We start from the raw sequence: 12,851 nt of genomic DNA on the forward strand, positions 1-12,851 counted from the left end.
CTGGAAAAGCAGTGAATTTTTTGAAGCAGAGAGGGGATGTGAAGGAAACAGCTGCTTTAGCATGATCATCTCCATGTTGGTTTTGATTCGCACTGTTCTCTTGCTCTTTCGTTCTTTGCTACCTCCTAAAACCCAGAGGAAAAATAGAGGGGTGCACATGGTAAATAAGTGTTATGGGGGGGTATATCAAGAGTTAGAAAGTATGGGCCTTGCTTCCCAGGAACTAATCATCCTGTGTGGAGAAAATATAGAGCTAGCCGATACACTACTATGTATTTGTATTGTAGTTCACACTGTAGTGAACAGTAAGAATGGTAGGAGTTCAGAGAAGGGAGAGATCATTCTCAGATAAGGGATTAGGGATGACTTATGATTTTCTTTTTTCTTATGATTTTATTTATTTATTTTTAAAGAGGGGGGAGGGGGAGAGAGAGAGAAACATCAATGTGCCTTTCGCGCACTCCCGATCAGAGACCGCAACCCAGGCGTGTAACCTGACTGAGAATCAAATTGGTAGCCTTTCGGTTTGTGGTATGACACCCATCCCACTGAGCCACACGAGTCAGGGCATGACTTAAGATTTTTTACCTCATTTTGACCCCCCCCAATGTCATGGGCCTTTCCATTATACATAGTGATTTTTTTCAAACCTTTACATTCACCTCATGCTCACTGTGCCCACTTGTGTCCCACTCATTTTCAGCAGATGACCTTGTTTCCTACTGCATTTAGACTTCAGAGACTAAGAAACCTGAATTCACTTATTTTCATCACCTCATATTTCCTTTACCTTCCAACTTGCTTCCATCTTGAATCTCTTTTTCATGTAATTGTTGAGAATTTAGTTTTATTTTCCTGCCCGAAGTACTGTGGTATAATATAAAGAATTGTGGATTTGCCTGGCTGATATGGCTCAGTGGATTGGGTGCCAGCTTGCAAACCAAAGAGTCTCTGATTTGATTCCCAGTCAGGGCACATGCCTGGGTTGCAGGCCATGTCCCCTGTAGGAGGAGTGCAAGAGGCAACCGATTGTTTTTCTCACACGTCAGTGTTTCTTTCCCTCCCTTTCTCCCTCCTTTCTCATCTTTCTAAAAATAAATAAATAAAATCTTTTAAAAATAAAGAACTGTAGATATTTTTTAAAGAAAAACCTGAATTTCAGTTTCGAGTTTGTAATTTGCTAGCTCTGGAACCTTGGGCGAAATTCTTAATGCCTTTACCTCAGATATGTGCTTTTGTAGAAAGGAGGTAATTCAACCACCTCACAGGGTTTGTATGATGATTAATTAGAGAATGTGTGTCCTGAATCTACTGCGTAATAGACCGTCTCCTTTCTTCTCCAGAACTTTGTTACCTTCCTTTCCTTTGGCCCATTCCCCTCAATTTATAAAAATGCTGGGTCACTTTCTTGCATCCTCTTCCATTTATTGCCAAGGCTTTGAAAACCATGGACCATGTTAGCTGTCTGTTTTTTTCACTTCTCATTCATTCTTAAACCCACTGTAATCCGGCTTCTGTTATCACTAAGGCACTCGATGCTGCACCTAATTATCAAATTAGGTGGACTCTAGTTAACATTCCTCTGGTAAAAGTGATGTGCTTCTAGGATTAAATATTTGAAGGTTGAGAAAAAGTAATATATAGGATGTGCTGGACAATCAGGAATGAATATTATTCAACAGCAATAACATCCAGTTTGAGGTAGCATGGGACGCATTCTGTTATCTTTCCGGAGCCAGAGTATTGAGAAAGCAGAAGTCATCCACGGTCGGACGTGGTGGAGAGATAAGTGGATTGCAAGATTTATTGTGTTAACAAGGACAGGACTGGATAGAAAATATATTCTCTTCAAAATGTTGGTAGAATACATAGAAAGCTTATTTGTGTTTTTTAGCTTTTATAGGTAAGAAGTAAAGGGGGCGGGAGGCAGGGTGAGTTGGGTGTTGGAATGCTTCATGGTCCTGCCATTCATTCCTCTGAGTAATGGGGTATTAGGTGTATTCTGTTTAAGAACGTTAACCTCCTAGGCAACTGTACTTGGACAACAATAAAAATAATAATAATTAAAATTTTAAAATAACTTTAACCTCCTTGTTTCTGCTGGCTTTTTGTGTCATTGGCTGGAGATAAACAACTTGAAGTCTTGGTGGTTTTGATTCTCGTGATTTTGTTAACTAGGCTCAGATCAGCAGGCTGCTACTACAACTGACTTGGCATAAATATGTATATGAACTATGACATGAAGAGTCTAAATGTAAATTTAGCTTTGAACTTTATTTTCTTAAGATTTTGTTTATTTTTAGACAGATGGGAAGGGAAAGAGAGAAACATTAGTTGGTTGCCTCTCACACACCCCGAGTTGGGGACCTGGCCTGCACTCCAAGTATGCACCTTGTCTGGGAATCGAACTGGTGAACTTTTAGTTCATAGGCTGGCTCTCAGTCCACTGGGCCACACTGACCAGGGCAGGTTTGAACTTTATTATACAAGGTTAGCTGAGCTTTTGTGATTATGTATACTGACATAGATTCCCTATTATAAAAGTTAAGAGTACAGAACCAGTCTCCCTAGGTTTATGCCAGCTTCATCACTTACAAACTTTGCAACCTCAGAAAAATCATCAGGTCCCCCTATGCCTTAGCTCCTTCCTTTGTATAATGGTGATAGTAGGAGTGCTATCTCTTAAGGTTGCTGTATAGATTAAAATATGTAAAGTGTTAAGAACATTGCCTGGCAGATAGTAAGTACTACATAAATGATTAGCTATTATTATGTTCTTATAAATGGTTTCCTTTTTTAAAAAACTGCTTTTTAACCTTCCATCAGATTATTGAAAGTATTATTGAGGAGAGTCAGAAAGTACTACAGCTTGAAGATGACTCTTTGGACTCTAAAGGAAAAGGACACTCTGATCAGGCTACTGCCAGTCCTCTCGTGGCTGCAACAGATCTTAGCAATGTACCTGGACTGTTAGCCATAGATCAAGAACTACAGGAAGATTCCAAAAGGGCAGAGAGTCAGAATGCATCTGAAGAAACTGAATTCGAATCAAAAAAAGATTTTCCTTCTGAGGACACCTGTGAGAAGCCAGTAGATGAAACCACTAAGTTAAATGAAGTAAGTTCAGCTGAGCAGCTTAATGTTCCTGAAACCGAAACGGAAGTGTTGAACAAGGAAGCAGTGGAAATCAAAGGAAGTGACATTCTAGAATCTGCATCCTCAAACTCCTCGTCTGCTCAAGATTGTGCTACTGTGGAAGATTTGGCTCCTGCCAAGCCCCCAAGACAACTTACTCCAGAACCTGATATAGTGGCCAGTACAAAGAAGCCTGTTCCAGCACGTCCACCCCCTCCAACTCATTTCCCACCTCCTAGACCACCACCTCCATCTCGACCTGCTCCACCACCAAGGAAAAAGAAAAGTGATTTGGAGTTGGAGGCTCTTAAAACACCCGATCTGGATGGCAAGTATTAACTGAGAAATAAGTATTTTTTTAATATTTTATTTATTTATCGTTAGAGGGGGAGGGAAGGAGAGAGGAAGAGAAACATCAATGTATGGTTGCTTTTCCTGCCTCCCCTGCTGGGAACTGGCCCCTGCTAGGAACTGGCCTGCAACCCAGGCATGTGCCCTGAATGGGAATCGAACAGCGATCATCTGGTTCGCAGGCTGGTGCTCAATCCACTGAGCTACACCAGCCAGGGCTTGAGAAATAAGTATTTTTGTGGGGAGATTTTTGAATTGAGCTTGTTTAATTACATTTGTGATTTTGTTTCCATTGATATTATGTAAACTACATTGATGGCTGGCTTATAAAATTATTTTAGTAATAAAAGTGAAAACATATACAGTGATGATTAGTTGCATTACTATAATTGAACGTTTCAGTTAGACTTCAAACTTTCAAATCTGTTACCATTGGAGAGGCAGTGTGGCATGGTGTACAAAATATGGGGTTTGAGAGTTAAGATTTGAACTCAAGTCCTAGATCTATTTTTTTTTTCGCTTTCTAATTTCTAAATTGGGCACTAGACCTGTTAATGTTTCAGTTTTACAGCCTTGAAGAATTTAAATACCTTGTTTGAATCCTGATTTCCCATATATAAAACAAGGGTAATAAAACCACTTTTATCACAAGGTGTTTTAAGAATCAGACAAATAAAGGTTAAAACACATTTCAAGCTATGTATCATGTCCTCTATAAACATTTGTTATTATCATTATTATTCATTGTAGTTCCCAAAGAGAATATTACATCTGATACTCTAACTGCGAACATGGCTTCAGAGGGTACTGTCAAGGATTCTCAGCCTTCTCTTGATTTGGCAAGTGCTACCAGTGGAGATAAAATAGTTACTGCCCAGGTATGTTGGTGAATTCATGTTACATTTGATGTAGGCTTTATCAGTTTTCTGCAACTGGCTAGTTTGTTGATTATTAAAGTTTCTTTCTTCTCTAGGCCAAATATTCCATTATCCCCCAAACCTGACCTCCTTACATCCCTTGTCAGCTCTATTAATGAGTAGCTGGGTGACTCTGGGAAGCTATTTAACATCTGAATCTCAGATGCCCCATTGATAAAATGGAAGGAAAATCTTCTTCCTTTGAAGTTCTCTTGCAAGGATAAAAGTCTACCAAGTCCATGGCCATGTAGTATGCATTCAGAACATGACAAATGCTGCTGTTTGTAATATTGATATTAGTAAATACCACCTATGATCTTTGTTAACCGGAACTCTAGTGGACAAAATTGGGGGCTTTTATTTTTTATAATTTCCTTTTCTTAATCAAGGAAAAAAACTTCATACACTGTTACACACACACACACACACACACACACACGGCCGTGGGAAGGACTTGATAACGGGAACTTTTTCCACAGCCAAATTCTTAGACTCAAGGGTTACTTATATGGTAACTGATCGGTGCCAGTTAGCAAACTAGGCGATAAGACACTATAATAGTCTTATCATAGCCTTGGAGTAGAGGTTGGCAGTGGCCTTTTTGGGTAGGGTCCCCAAGTTAAGAATGGTCTTTGCATTTTCAAGGGTATTTTTTAAAAGAATACTTGACAAACACTAGTTATGAAACAGAAAGCCTAAAATGTTTACTACCTGGCTCTTTGCAGAAAAAGTTTGCAGACAGCTACCTTTGAAATATCCACACGTATAGCCCCGATTAATGGCATTTTTTGCTAACATTCTACTAGTAGAGAACTGCTTTTGGGTCAGGTTCAAATAGCACATTTATTTGCTTTCAAGACTACAAACACATTATTGCATGGGCTGCAATAGTTTTGGTACCTAATGGTTTTCAGAATGCTGGGAGTGATAAAAGGCTGAAGTGGAGTGTTCCATTTAAATTTTCATAGGTTCTGTTATCTGAATAATGGAATTTTTAGAACCATGTGTGGTAATGAATAATTGAATATTTATAGAAATTGATTCTGTCTACTTTCTGTTTTTTAAATTATAATTTCAGGAAAATGGAAAAGCACCTGATGGACAGACAGTAGCAGGTGAAGTGGTGGGCCCTCAGAGACCTAGATCCAACTCTGGGAGAGAGCTTACTGATGAGGTATAATTATATTTTTTTGTTCTTAAAAACAAAATATAAAAAACTATAATGGGAAGGTGAAAAAACTCTGAAGGTAGGTGGTGGTGATGGTTGCACAGCAATGTGAATATACTTAATAATGCCACTGAATTATACAATTCAAAATTATTAAAATGGTAAATTTTATATTGTGTATAATTTAAAATATTTTTAATGTTGTTAGGCAAAAATTCATAATATAGAATAAAAAATGAAAGTGAAGATTGTCTTAGGTTTTCTTTTTTTTTTTTATTATTTTGGAGTTTGCAATTTCGACTTAAACTTGCCCTTTGTTACATAATTATATGGTGGAATAAATGTATTGAAAGCAAGGCCTATGTTTTATAGAAAGTGGGCTTAAAAAGAACTTCACATTATAGATATGTATATGTTTCTATACTTGTTAGATGATGTAGTACATACAGAATTAATACTTCTTACCACTAAAATTTAGTATATATCTATTGATCAATTTATTCAGAATGAAATTTTAAAGCAAAACCGTAGTTTTTGTTTCTTGTAAGCAACACATTTTTAAAATTACTGTACTCTGGAAAATAATCTGGCAGTTTTTCAAAATATTAAGCATTGAGTTACCATGACACAGAAATCCTGAGTATATACCAAAAAGAAATGAAAACATGCCCTGTCTGGTATGGCTCAGTGGATTGAGTGCGGGCCTGCCAACCAAAGCGTTGCTGGTTCAATTCCTAGTCAGGGCACATGCCTAGGTTGCAGGCCAGGTCCCCAGAATGGAGTGCAACCACACATTGATGTTTCTCTCCCTCTCTTTCTCCTTCCCTTCTCCTCTCTGTAAAAATAAATAAATAAAATCTTTTTTTAAAAAAGAAAAGACATGAAAACATGTCTCCATAAAAAATATACACACTTGTTCATAATAGCCAAAGTATGGAAATAACACCAGTGTCCGTCACTGATGAATGGGTAAATAAAATGTAGTGTATCCATGCACATGGACTATTTTTTGGCAATAAAAGGAATTAAGTTCTGATACATGTACAGAATGAATGAACCTTGAAAACATTGTGCTAAGTAAAAAAGCCAATCAAAAAGACCACACACTGTATGATTTAATTTATTTGAAATGTCCAGAATAAGCCAATCCATAGAGACAAAAAAAGTAGATCAGTGGTTGCTGAGAACTGGAAGGAAAGGGAATAAAGTATGACAGCCAGTGGGTTGGGGATTTCTTTTGGGGATAATAGAAATGTTCTGAACTTAGATAATGGTGATGGTTGCACAACTCTGTGAATATACTCAATCATTGAACTATTTATGCTTTAAATGAGTGTATTTTGCAGTGCGTGAATTGCATTTCACTAAAAATGCTAAAAATTATTGTACACAGCACTGAATGTGTCAAGAAAGTCCTTAACAAATTTTTGAGGATTTTGTAGACTGAAAAATATACTTAAATTATATGTTCTCTTGGTGTTATGTTTTTACTTCAGGAAATTTTAGCCAGTGTAATGATTAAGAACCTGGACACTGGAGAAGAAATACCTTTGAGTCTTGCGGAAGAGAAACTACCAACAGGTATCAATCCTCTCACTCTACACATCATGAGAAGGACTAAAGAATATGTAAGGTATGACCTAACGTTACTATTTATCATTTAAAGTATTTCGTTCAGAAGGGTGAAGGTGTCTCCGTTAATGAACTATGACAGTCCCTAATTGGTTTTATTCAACCTTTTAAAAAAATTTGCCATTAAAATACTTAGAATATATATTCTTAAATTTTGTTCTCTCTTAAGACTGTATAATTACTAGGGGGAAAATAGTATATATCTTCAATCCCATAGTATTTGGTTTCTTTTCTTTTCATATGATTTACATTATACTAGAGAGTATTAAAATGTATTAAGGCTAAAAGGCCATGTTCAGGATGAACATCTAGTCTTCTAAAACCTTGCTTAAGCATCAGAAATTTTACATGTAATTTGGAGGGTCAGAAAATGGCTTTAGCCCTGGCTGGTGTAGCTCAGTGGATTGAGCACAGGCCTGTGAACAAAAGGATCACGGTTCGATTCCCAGTCAGGGCACATGCCTGGGTTGCAGGCCAGTTCCCAGCAGGGGGACACACCAGAGACAACCATACATTAATATTTTTCTCCCTCTCTCCTTCCCTTCCCCTCTAAATGAATAAAATAAAAAAAAGAAGAAAATGGCTTTAAAGGAAGGCAATTGACTTAAATTTAGAAATTAGAAATTTACTGTGAGTAGTATGTAGATCTAAGGAATAATTTCTGTGAAAGCAAAGCTTTTTAATGTATAATACATGATGTGCCTAGTGAGTGAGGAGGAAGGTATTTACAAGTTAATTTGTCATTTCTGTGTAAGCATGTTTTGCCCATCAGAAAGCCTTGTTTATCGTAGGTTTTTCTTAAGTTCCTAAATTGCATCCACTTGCATTTTGTACATTGCACCTTGATTAAAAAAATGTGTTCTTTGATTTTTCAAGTCTTTATAAATTTTCAGTCATCGTTTAACTTAAACATATATAAAGCATTTTAACAGAATTTTTTACTCCAATTAGCTAATTCTATAGTAAGTATATAGAGAGAGATTTTTGAGAAGTGTTAAGGAAGTGGCTTCTTTTAAAATTACTTCTTCTCCTTGCAGTAATGACGCGGCACAGTCAGATGATGAAGAGAAGTTACAGTCTCACCCAACAGATACTGATGGTGGAAGGTTAAAACAGAAAACGTGAGTTATAGTACATTCATTTTCTTCATTTCAGGCCTTTATTTTAAAAAAAATAGGAGAACTACTATACTGTTTTAAATCTGTACTCCTTCCAGTTTATAAGTCCACCCACCACCATTATGCCCTGCCATCAGCCCATGGATTATGAGGTCTTTGAGGCGATGTTGGTCGTATAGCATCTGATATATAGTAAATGATCAATAAATTTTGCAGCATGCCTGTATTTTATTCTCGCAGTAGGTACCAGAAGTGTTAGTAGAAGAACTGGATGGTCCTTGACGTTGTCTTTTGTCTTTCTCTTCATCTGTGCAAATGCTCTTTGGCTTTCTAAACCCAACTACGTGAGATTCTTCCTCACTTCCTTCAGTTCACAGTACATTTCTTCCTCTTCTCAATTTCAGTGACACCTGTATTCTCTATATAACTTACATTGGCCCTTTATTTTATGTTACCTTAAACTGTTTTCTGTTCTAAAAAAAAACACAACAACAAGGTAAATAGATATTAAACAATTAAACCATGTGTTACAAAAGGATTGTGATCATGCCATTCTTCTGTTTCTTCTACAAAAACCTAGCACAATGGTGGGCATAGAGATTTTGCTTGATTATGTGCAAGTCACATAATTGGCAATAATTTCGTGTAAAATGTAAATAAATATAAATACAAAGTAAAATAGTCCAGACCCAAAGTGAATTCTCCACTCAAATCTGATCTTTTCCTAATGTGGAAAGGGTAGCAAAAAAAGCTTGGGTAATTTTTAGAAAAGGTGTGTATTTGCAATGCAAGTCTATGATGGCACCTTCAGATACCTGGGCCTTGGCTGTCTAGCAGTGACAACTCTCAGGAACCAGAGAATTAGGAATTACTCAAAAGACACATAAAGCCCTGGCTGGTGTAGCTCAGTGGATTGAGCGCGGGCCTGCGAACCACATGATTGTGGTTCGATTCCCAGTCGGGGCACATGCCTGGGTTGCAGGCCAGTTCCCAGCAGGGGACTCATGAGAAGCAACCATACATTGATATTTCTCTCCTTCTCTTAAATAAAAAAAAAAAAGACACATATAAATATCCAGGACAGATGTTTTATATTCTATACATTAAAGCTAATCATTTTTCTAAAAGAAAAAAAAGCTCCTCAGGATTACTCAAAGCCATTATACTTATTCACTACATTTTTTTAAAATCTGGTTATCTGGTGTCTGAATTCACAACAAAATAGAAGCACCAGACTATGAAACCTCTAAGTTGACATATAAGAATGTCAGGTAATATTCCAATTACAAGAAGAGACTCAGAAAAATAATAAAAGGGCTATTACATAGCACATCCATTTTGTATTGCAGTGGTTTCAACTTTTCCTCAAGTAATGACACACATAGAACAGGGCAGTGTACTGCACTGAATGCTAGAGTGAACTAATGGTCGGGAGGGATTGGTCCAGAGTCAGGTGGCTTCCCTGTGCCCTGCCCTGTTGTCTTAAGGCTTAGAGCCAATATTGTGGCCCACTTGCAAACCATTTGAAAGGTCCTGAACATATTAAACAAGAGTAATGATGGTAATTGACCCCATTTATTAAAGAAAGAAATGTATTGAACATTAAAGGCCCTTGAAGACGGCACAAAAGTATATATTTTACAGATGTTCTCATCCAAAATTATTAAAATGCCTGTTTTCTTGCTTAAAGTAGTGGTAAACCTATAGTTATCCAGAAAAATATAACTTCAGAATTAAAGGAGCAAAGACCTTGTAATGATTTTTATTTATTTTTTAAAGATTATATTTATTTATTTATTGAGGGAGGGTAATGGAGGGAGAGAGGGAGAGAAACATCAATTGGTTGCCTGTCACACACACCCCCACTGGGGACTGAACCCACAACCCAGGCGTGAGTCCTAACCAGGAATCAAACTGGTAACCGTTTGCTTTGTGGAATGACACTCCTCCCACTAAGCCACACCAGTCTAGGGCTATACTGATTTTTTTAATGGTTTATCATCTGTGCTTTCTGATTATCAAAAGTTGTACAAAAATCTTTCCTGCCTCGTGTGGCTCAGTGGATTGAGCACAGGCCTGCAAACCAAAGGGCTGCTGCTTCAATTCCCAGTCAGGGCACATGCCTGGGTTGCAGGCTAGGTTTCCCAGTGTGGGGCACAAGAGAGGCAACCACACATTGATGTTTCTCTCCCTTTCTGTCTCCTTCCCTCCTCCTCTCTAAAAATAAATAAATAAAATCTTTTTTAAAATTTAAAAGTAGTGCAAGAATCTGTAAAATAAGTATGTCATATGCCCAACCCCAGATATTCTCAGTTTTAATTATTAGATGTAACCTAAGTGCCCATCAGTAAATGAATGGATCAAAAAACTGTGGTACATTTACACAATGGAGTACTATACAGCAGGCAGAAAGAAAGAAGGAGCTCCTACCCTTTGTAACAGCATGGATGGGGCTGGAGAGCATTATGCTAAGTGAAATAAGCCAGGTGGTGAAAGATAGATACCATATGATCTCACCATTAACAGGAACCTAGTCAACAAAATAAGCAAGCAAAGTATAGCCAAAGACATTGAAATTGAGCACAGGCTGACAGTGACATATCCCCCTCAGGAGGGGATTAATGGGGGAAAGGATGAAGGGTTTACAGGAACAATTACAAAGGACATATGGACAACAACAAGGAGGGGGATGGAAACAGAGGCGGGGAAATGAAAAGAAGAGAGCCATAGTCTCATCCTTTCTAGAGCTTCCATTTCAATAGAAGAAACAGGCATTAAACATGTAATTACACAGATAAATCTTAACTACATTTGTAGTAATTTTCTATAAAAGAACTCTGTGGGGTACTGTGGGACTATATAACATGAAAACCTGTTTTGAAGAGTCAAGGGCTTTTTTGAGAGAACTGTTTGTTCTAAGACATAAAGAGAAGTAGAAATTAGCTAGAGGAGTAGTATTACAGGGAGTGGAACCACATATGCAAAGGCCCTGAGGTGACTAAGAGCTTGCTACCTTTAAAGAACTGAGGTTTGCCTCGTTTATTTTATTGTATTCCATTGCAAAGATATATAATCACTTATTTGTTCATTCCTCTGTTAATGAAAATTCAGTTTATCTCTACTTTTTACCTATTCTAAACAATACTGCAGTGAATCTCTTTGTACATATAACCTAGCAACTTTTTCAAATTCTGTCCTTAATATCATGAGCTCCCATTCGTTGGTAAAAATTTACCCCTGCTTTGTACATTTTGTTTTGGCTGTAAATATCATGTGCTTTGTATTGTTTCTTAATCATTTTATATCTGAAATGATTTGAGATGTAGATAATTGAAAAAGCAGTAAGTCCTATATATGGAAACTTGAAATGCATACACTTACTCACATTACACTGTTTGGGAATGCCTCCTGCAAAGTTCTGCCTAACTGTATTGCATGCAAATACCCAAACTGAAAGAGAAAGGACAAGAGTCCATCTTAGGCTACCACCGTATTCTATTTTGGGTTTTTATTTCTTTTTTGTTGTTGTTCTTATTCAAAGTGTTCTACTTTGTAAATAAATACATCTTTAGGTTTTTGTTGTTGTTAAAGTGTGTTTTTAAGGATGACTCTCTAGCAGGGGTGTCAAACTCATTTTCATCAGGGGCTACAACCACCTTGCAGTTGCCTTCAAAGGGCCGAATGTAATTTCAACTTCATAACAGTTAAGGAGTAGTTACTTTTATACAGCCCTAAAATTATTTTGGCTGATGTAGCCTCCAGTGAAAATGAATTTGACACTGCTGCTCTAAAGGAATCTTCTCAAAGTGATTCTCACTGCAGATTCATAGCCTTACCCCAAACCCCCTAAGTCAGATGATCTGGGGATGGGGACTAGATATCTGTACTTTAAACACTGCCCCCCCACCTGCTCCTTGCCAACTGATCATCATTCACTGTTGAAAACCAATGCTCTAGAGTATACAATATTATATATTGGGGGAAGTGCCTATATTACCTTTGTAGCCATACTGATTTGAATATACACTATGTGCAGGAAATAAGTTTACACTTGTGAGTACACAGAACAGTTTATTCTTTTTTTAAAGTTTTTTTTATTCTTTAGAGGGAAAGGGAAGGAGAGAGGGAGAGAAATATCAATGTATGGTTGCCTTTCATGGGTCCCTTGCTGGGAACTGGCCTGCAACCCAGGCATGTGCCCTGACTGGGAATCGAACCGCCATCCTCTGGTTCGCAGGCCTGTGCTCAATCCACTGAGCTACACAAGCCAGGGCCTCACAGTTTATTCTTGTATTATTTATTGTATTACTTTCCATATGAACAACTATAAACCTACTTTTCCCCTACCCTGTATTCTATACAATAAGGGATTTAGGAACTCAGAACCTACTATTTACATTAAAAAGGGTTAATTCAAAATAATATGCTTTCCCTGGCTGGTATAGCTCAGTAGATTAAGCACAGGCTGCAAACCAAAGGATCACTGGTTCGATTTCCAGTCAGGGCACATGCCTGGGTTGCAGGCCAGGT

At 37.5% G+C, this 12,851-nt stretch overlaps 1 protein-coding gene across 1 annotated transcript in view; it reads left to right on the forward strand.

Moving 5' to 3' along the window:
• The window catches only part of WDR44 (WD repeat domain 44), a 90,652-nt gene that overhangs the window by 38,831 nt on the left and 38,970 nt on the right, over positions 1 to 12,851 (forward strand). The window contains exons 4-8 of the mRNA XM_037050184.1: positions 2,827 to 3,463; positions 4,237 to 4,364; positions 5,482 to 5,577; positions 7,068 to 7,204; positions 8,241 to 8,324. Coding sequence (XP_036906079.1) covers positions 2,827 to 3,463; positions 4,237 to 4,364; positions 5,482 to 5,577; positions 7,068 to 7,204; positions 8,241 to 8,324 — 1,082 coding nt within the window. The remainder of the gene's footprint in view (positions 1 to 2,826; positions 3,464 to 4,236; positions 4,365 to 5,481; positions 5,578 to 7,067; positions 7,205 to 8,240; positions 8,325 to 12,851) is intronic.

The sequence above is a fragment of the Sturnira hondurensis genome, unplaced genomic scaffold (assembly GCF_014824575.4).
Source record: "Sturnira hondurensis isolate 20B ecotype Veracruz unplaced genomic scaffold, ASM1482457v3 Scaffold0006566, whole genome shotgun sequence".
NCBI lineage: Eukaryota > Metazoa > Chordata > Mammalia > Chiroptera > Phyllostomidae > Sturnira > Sturnira hondurensis.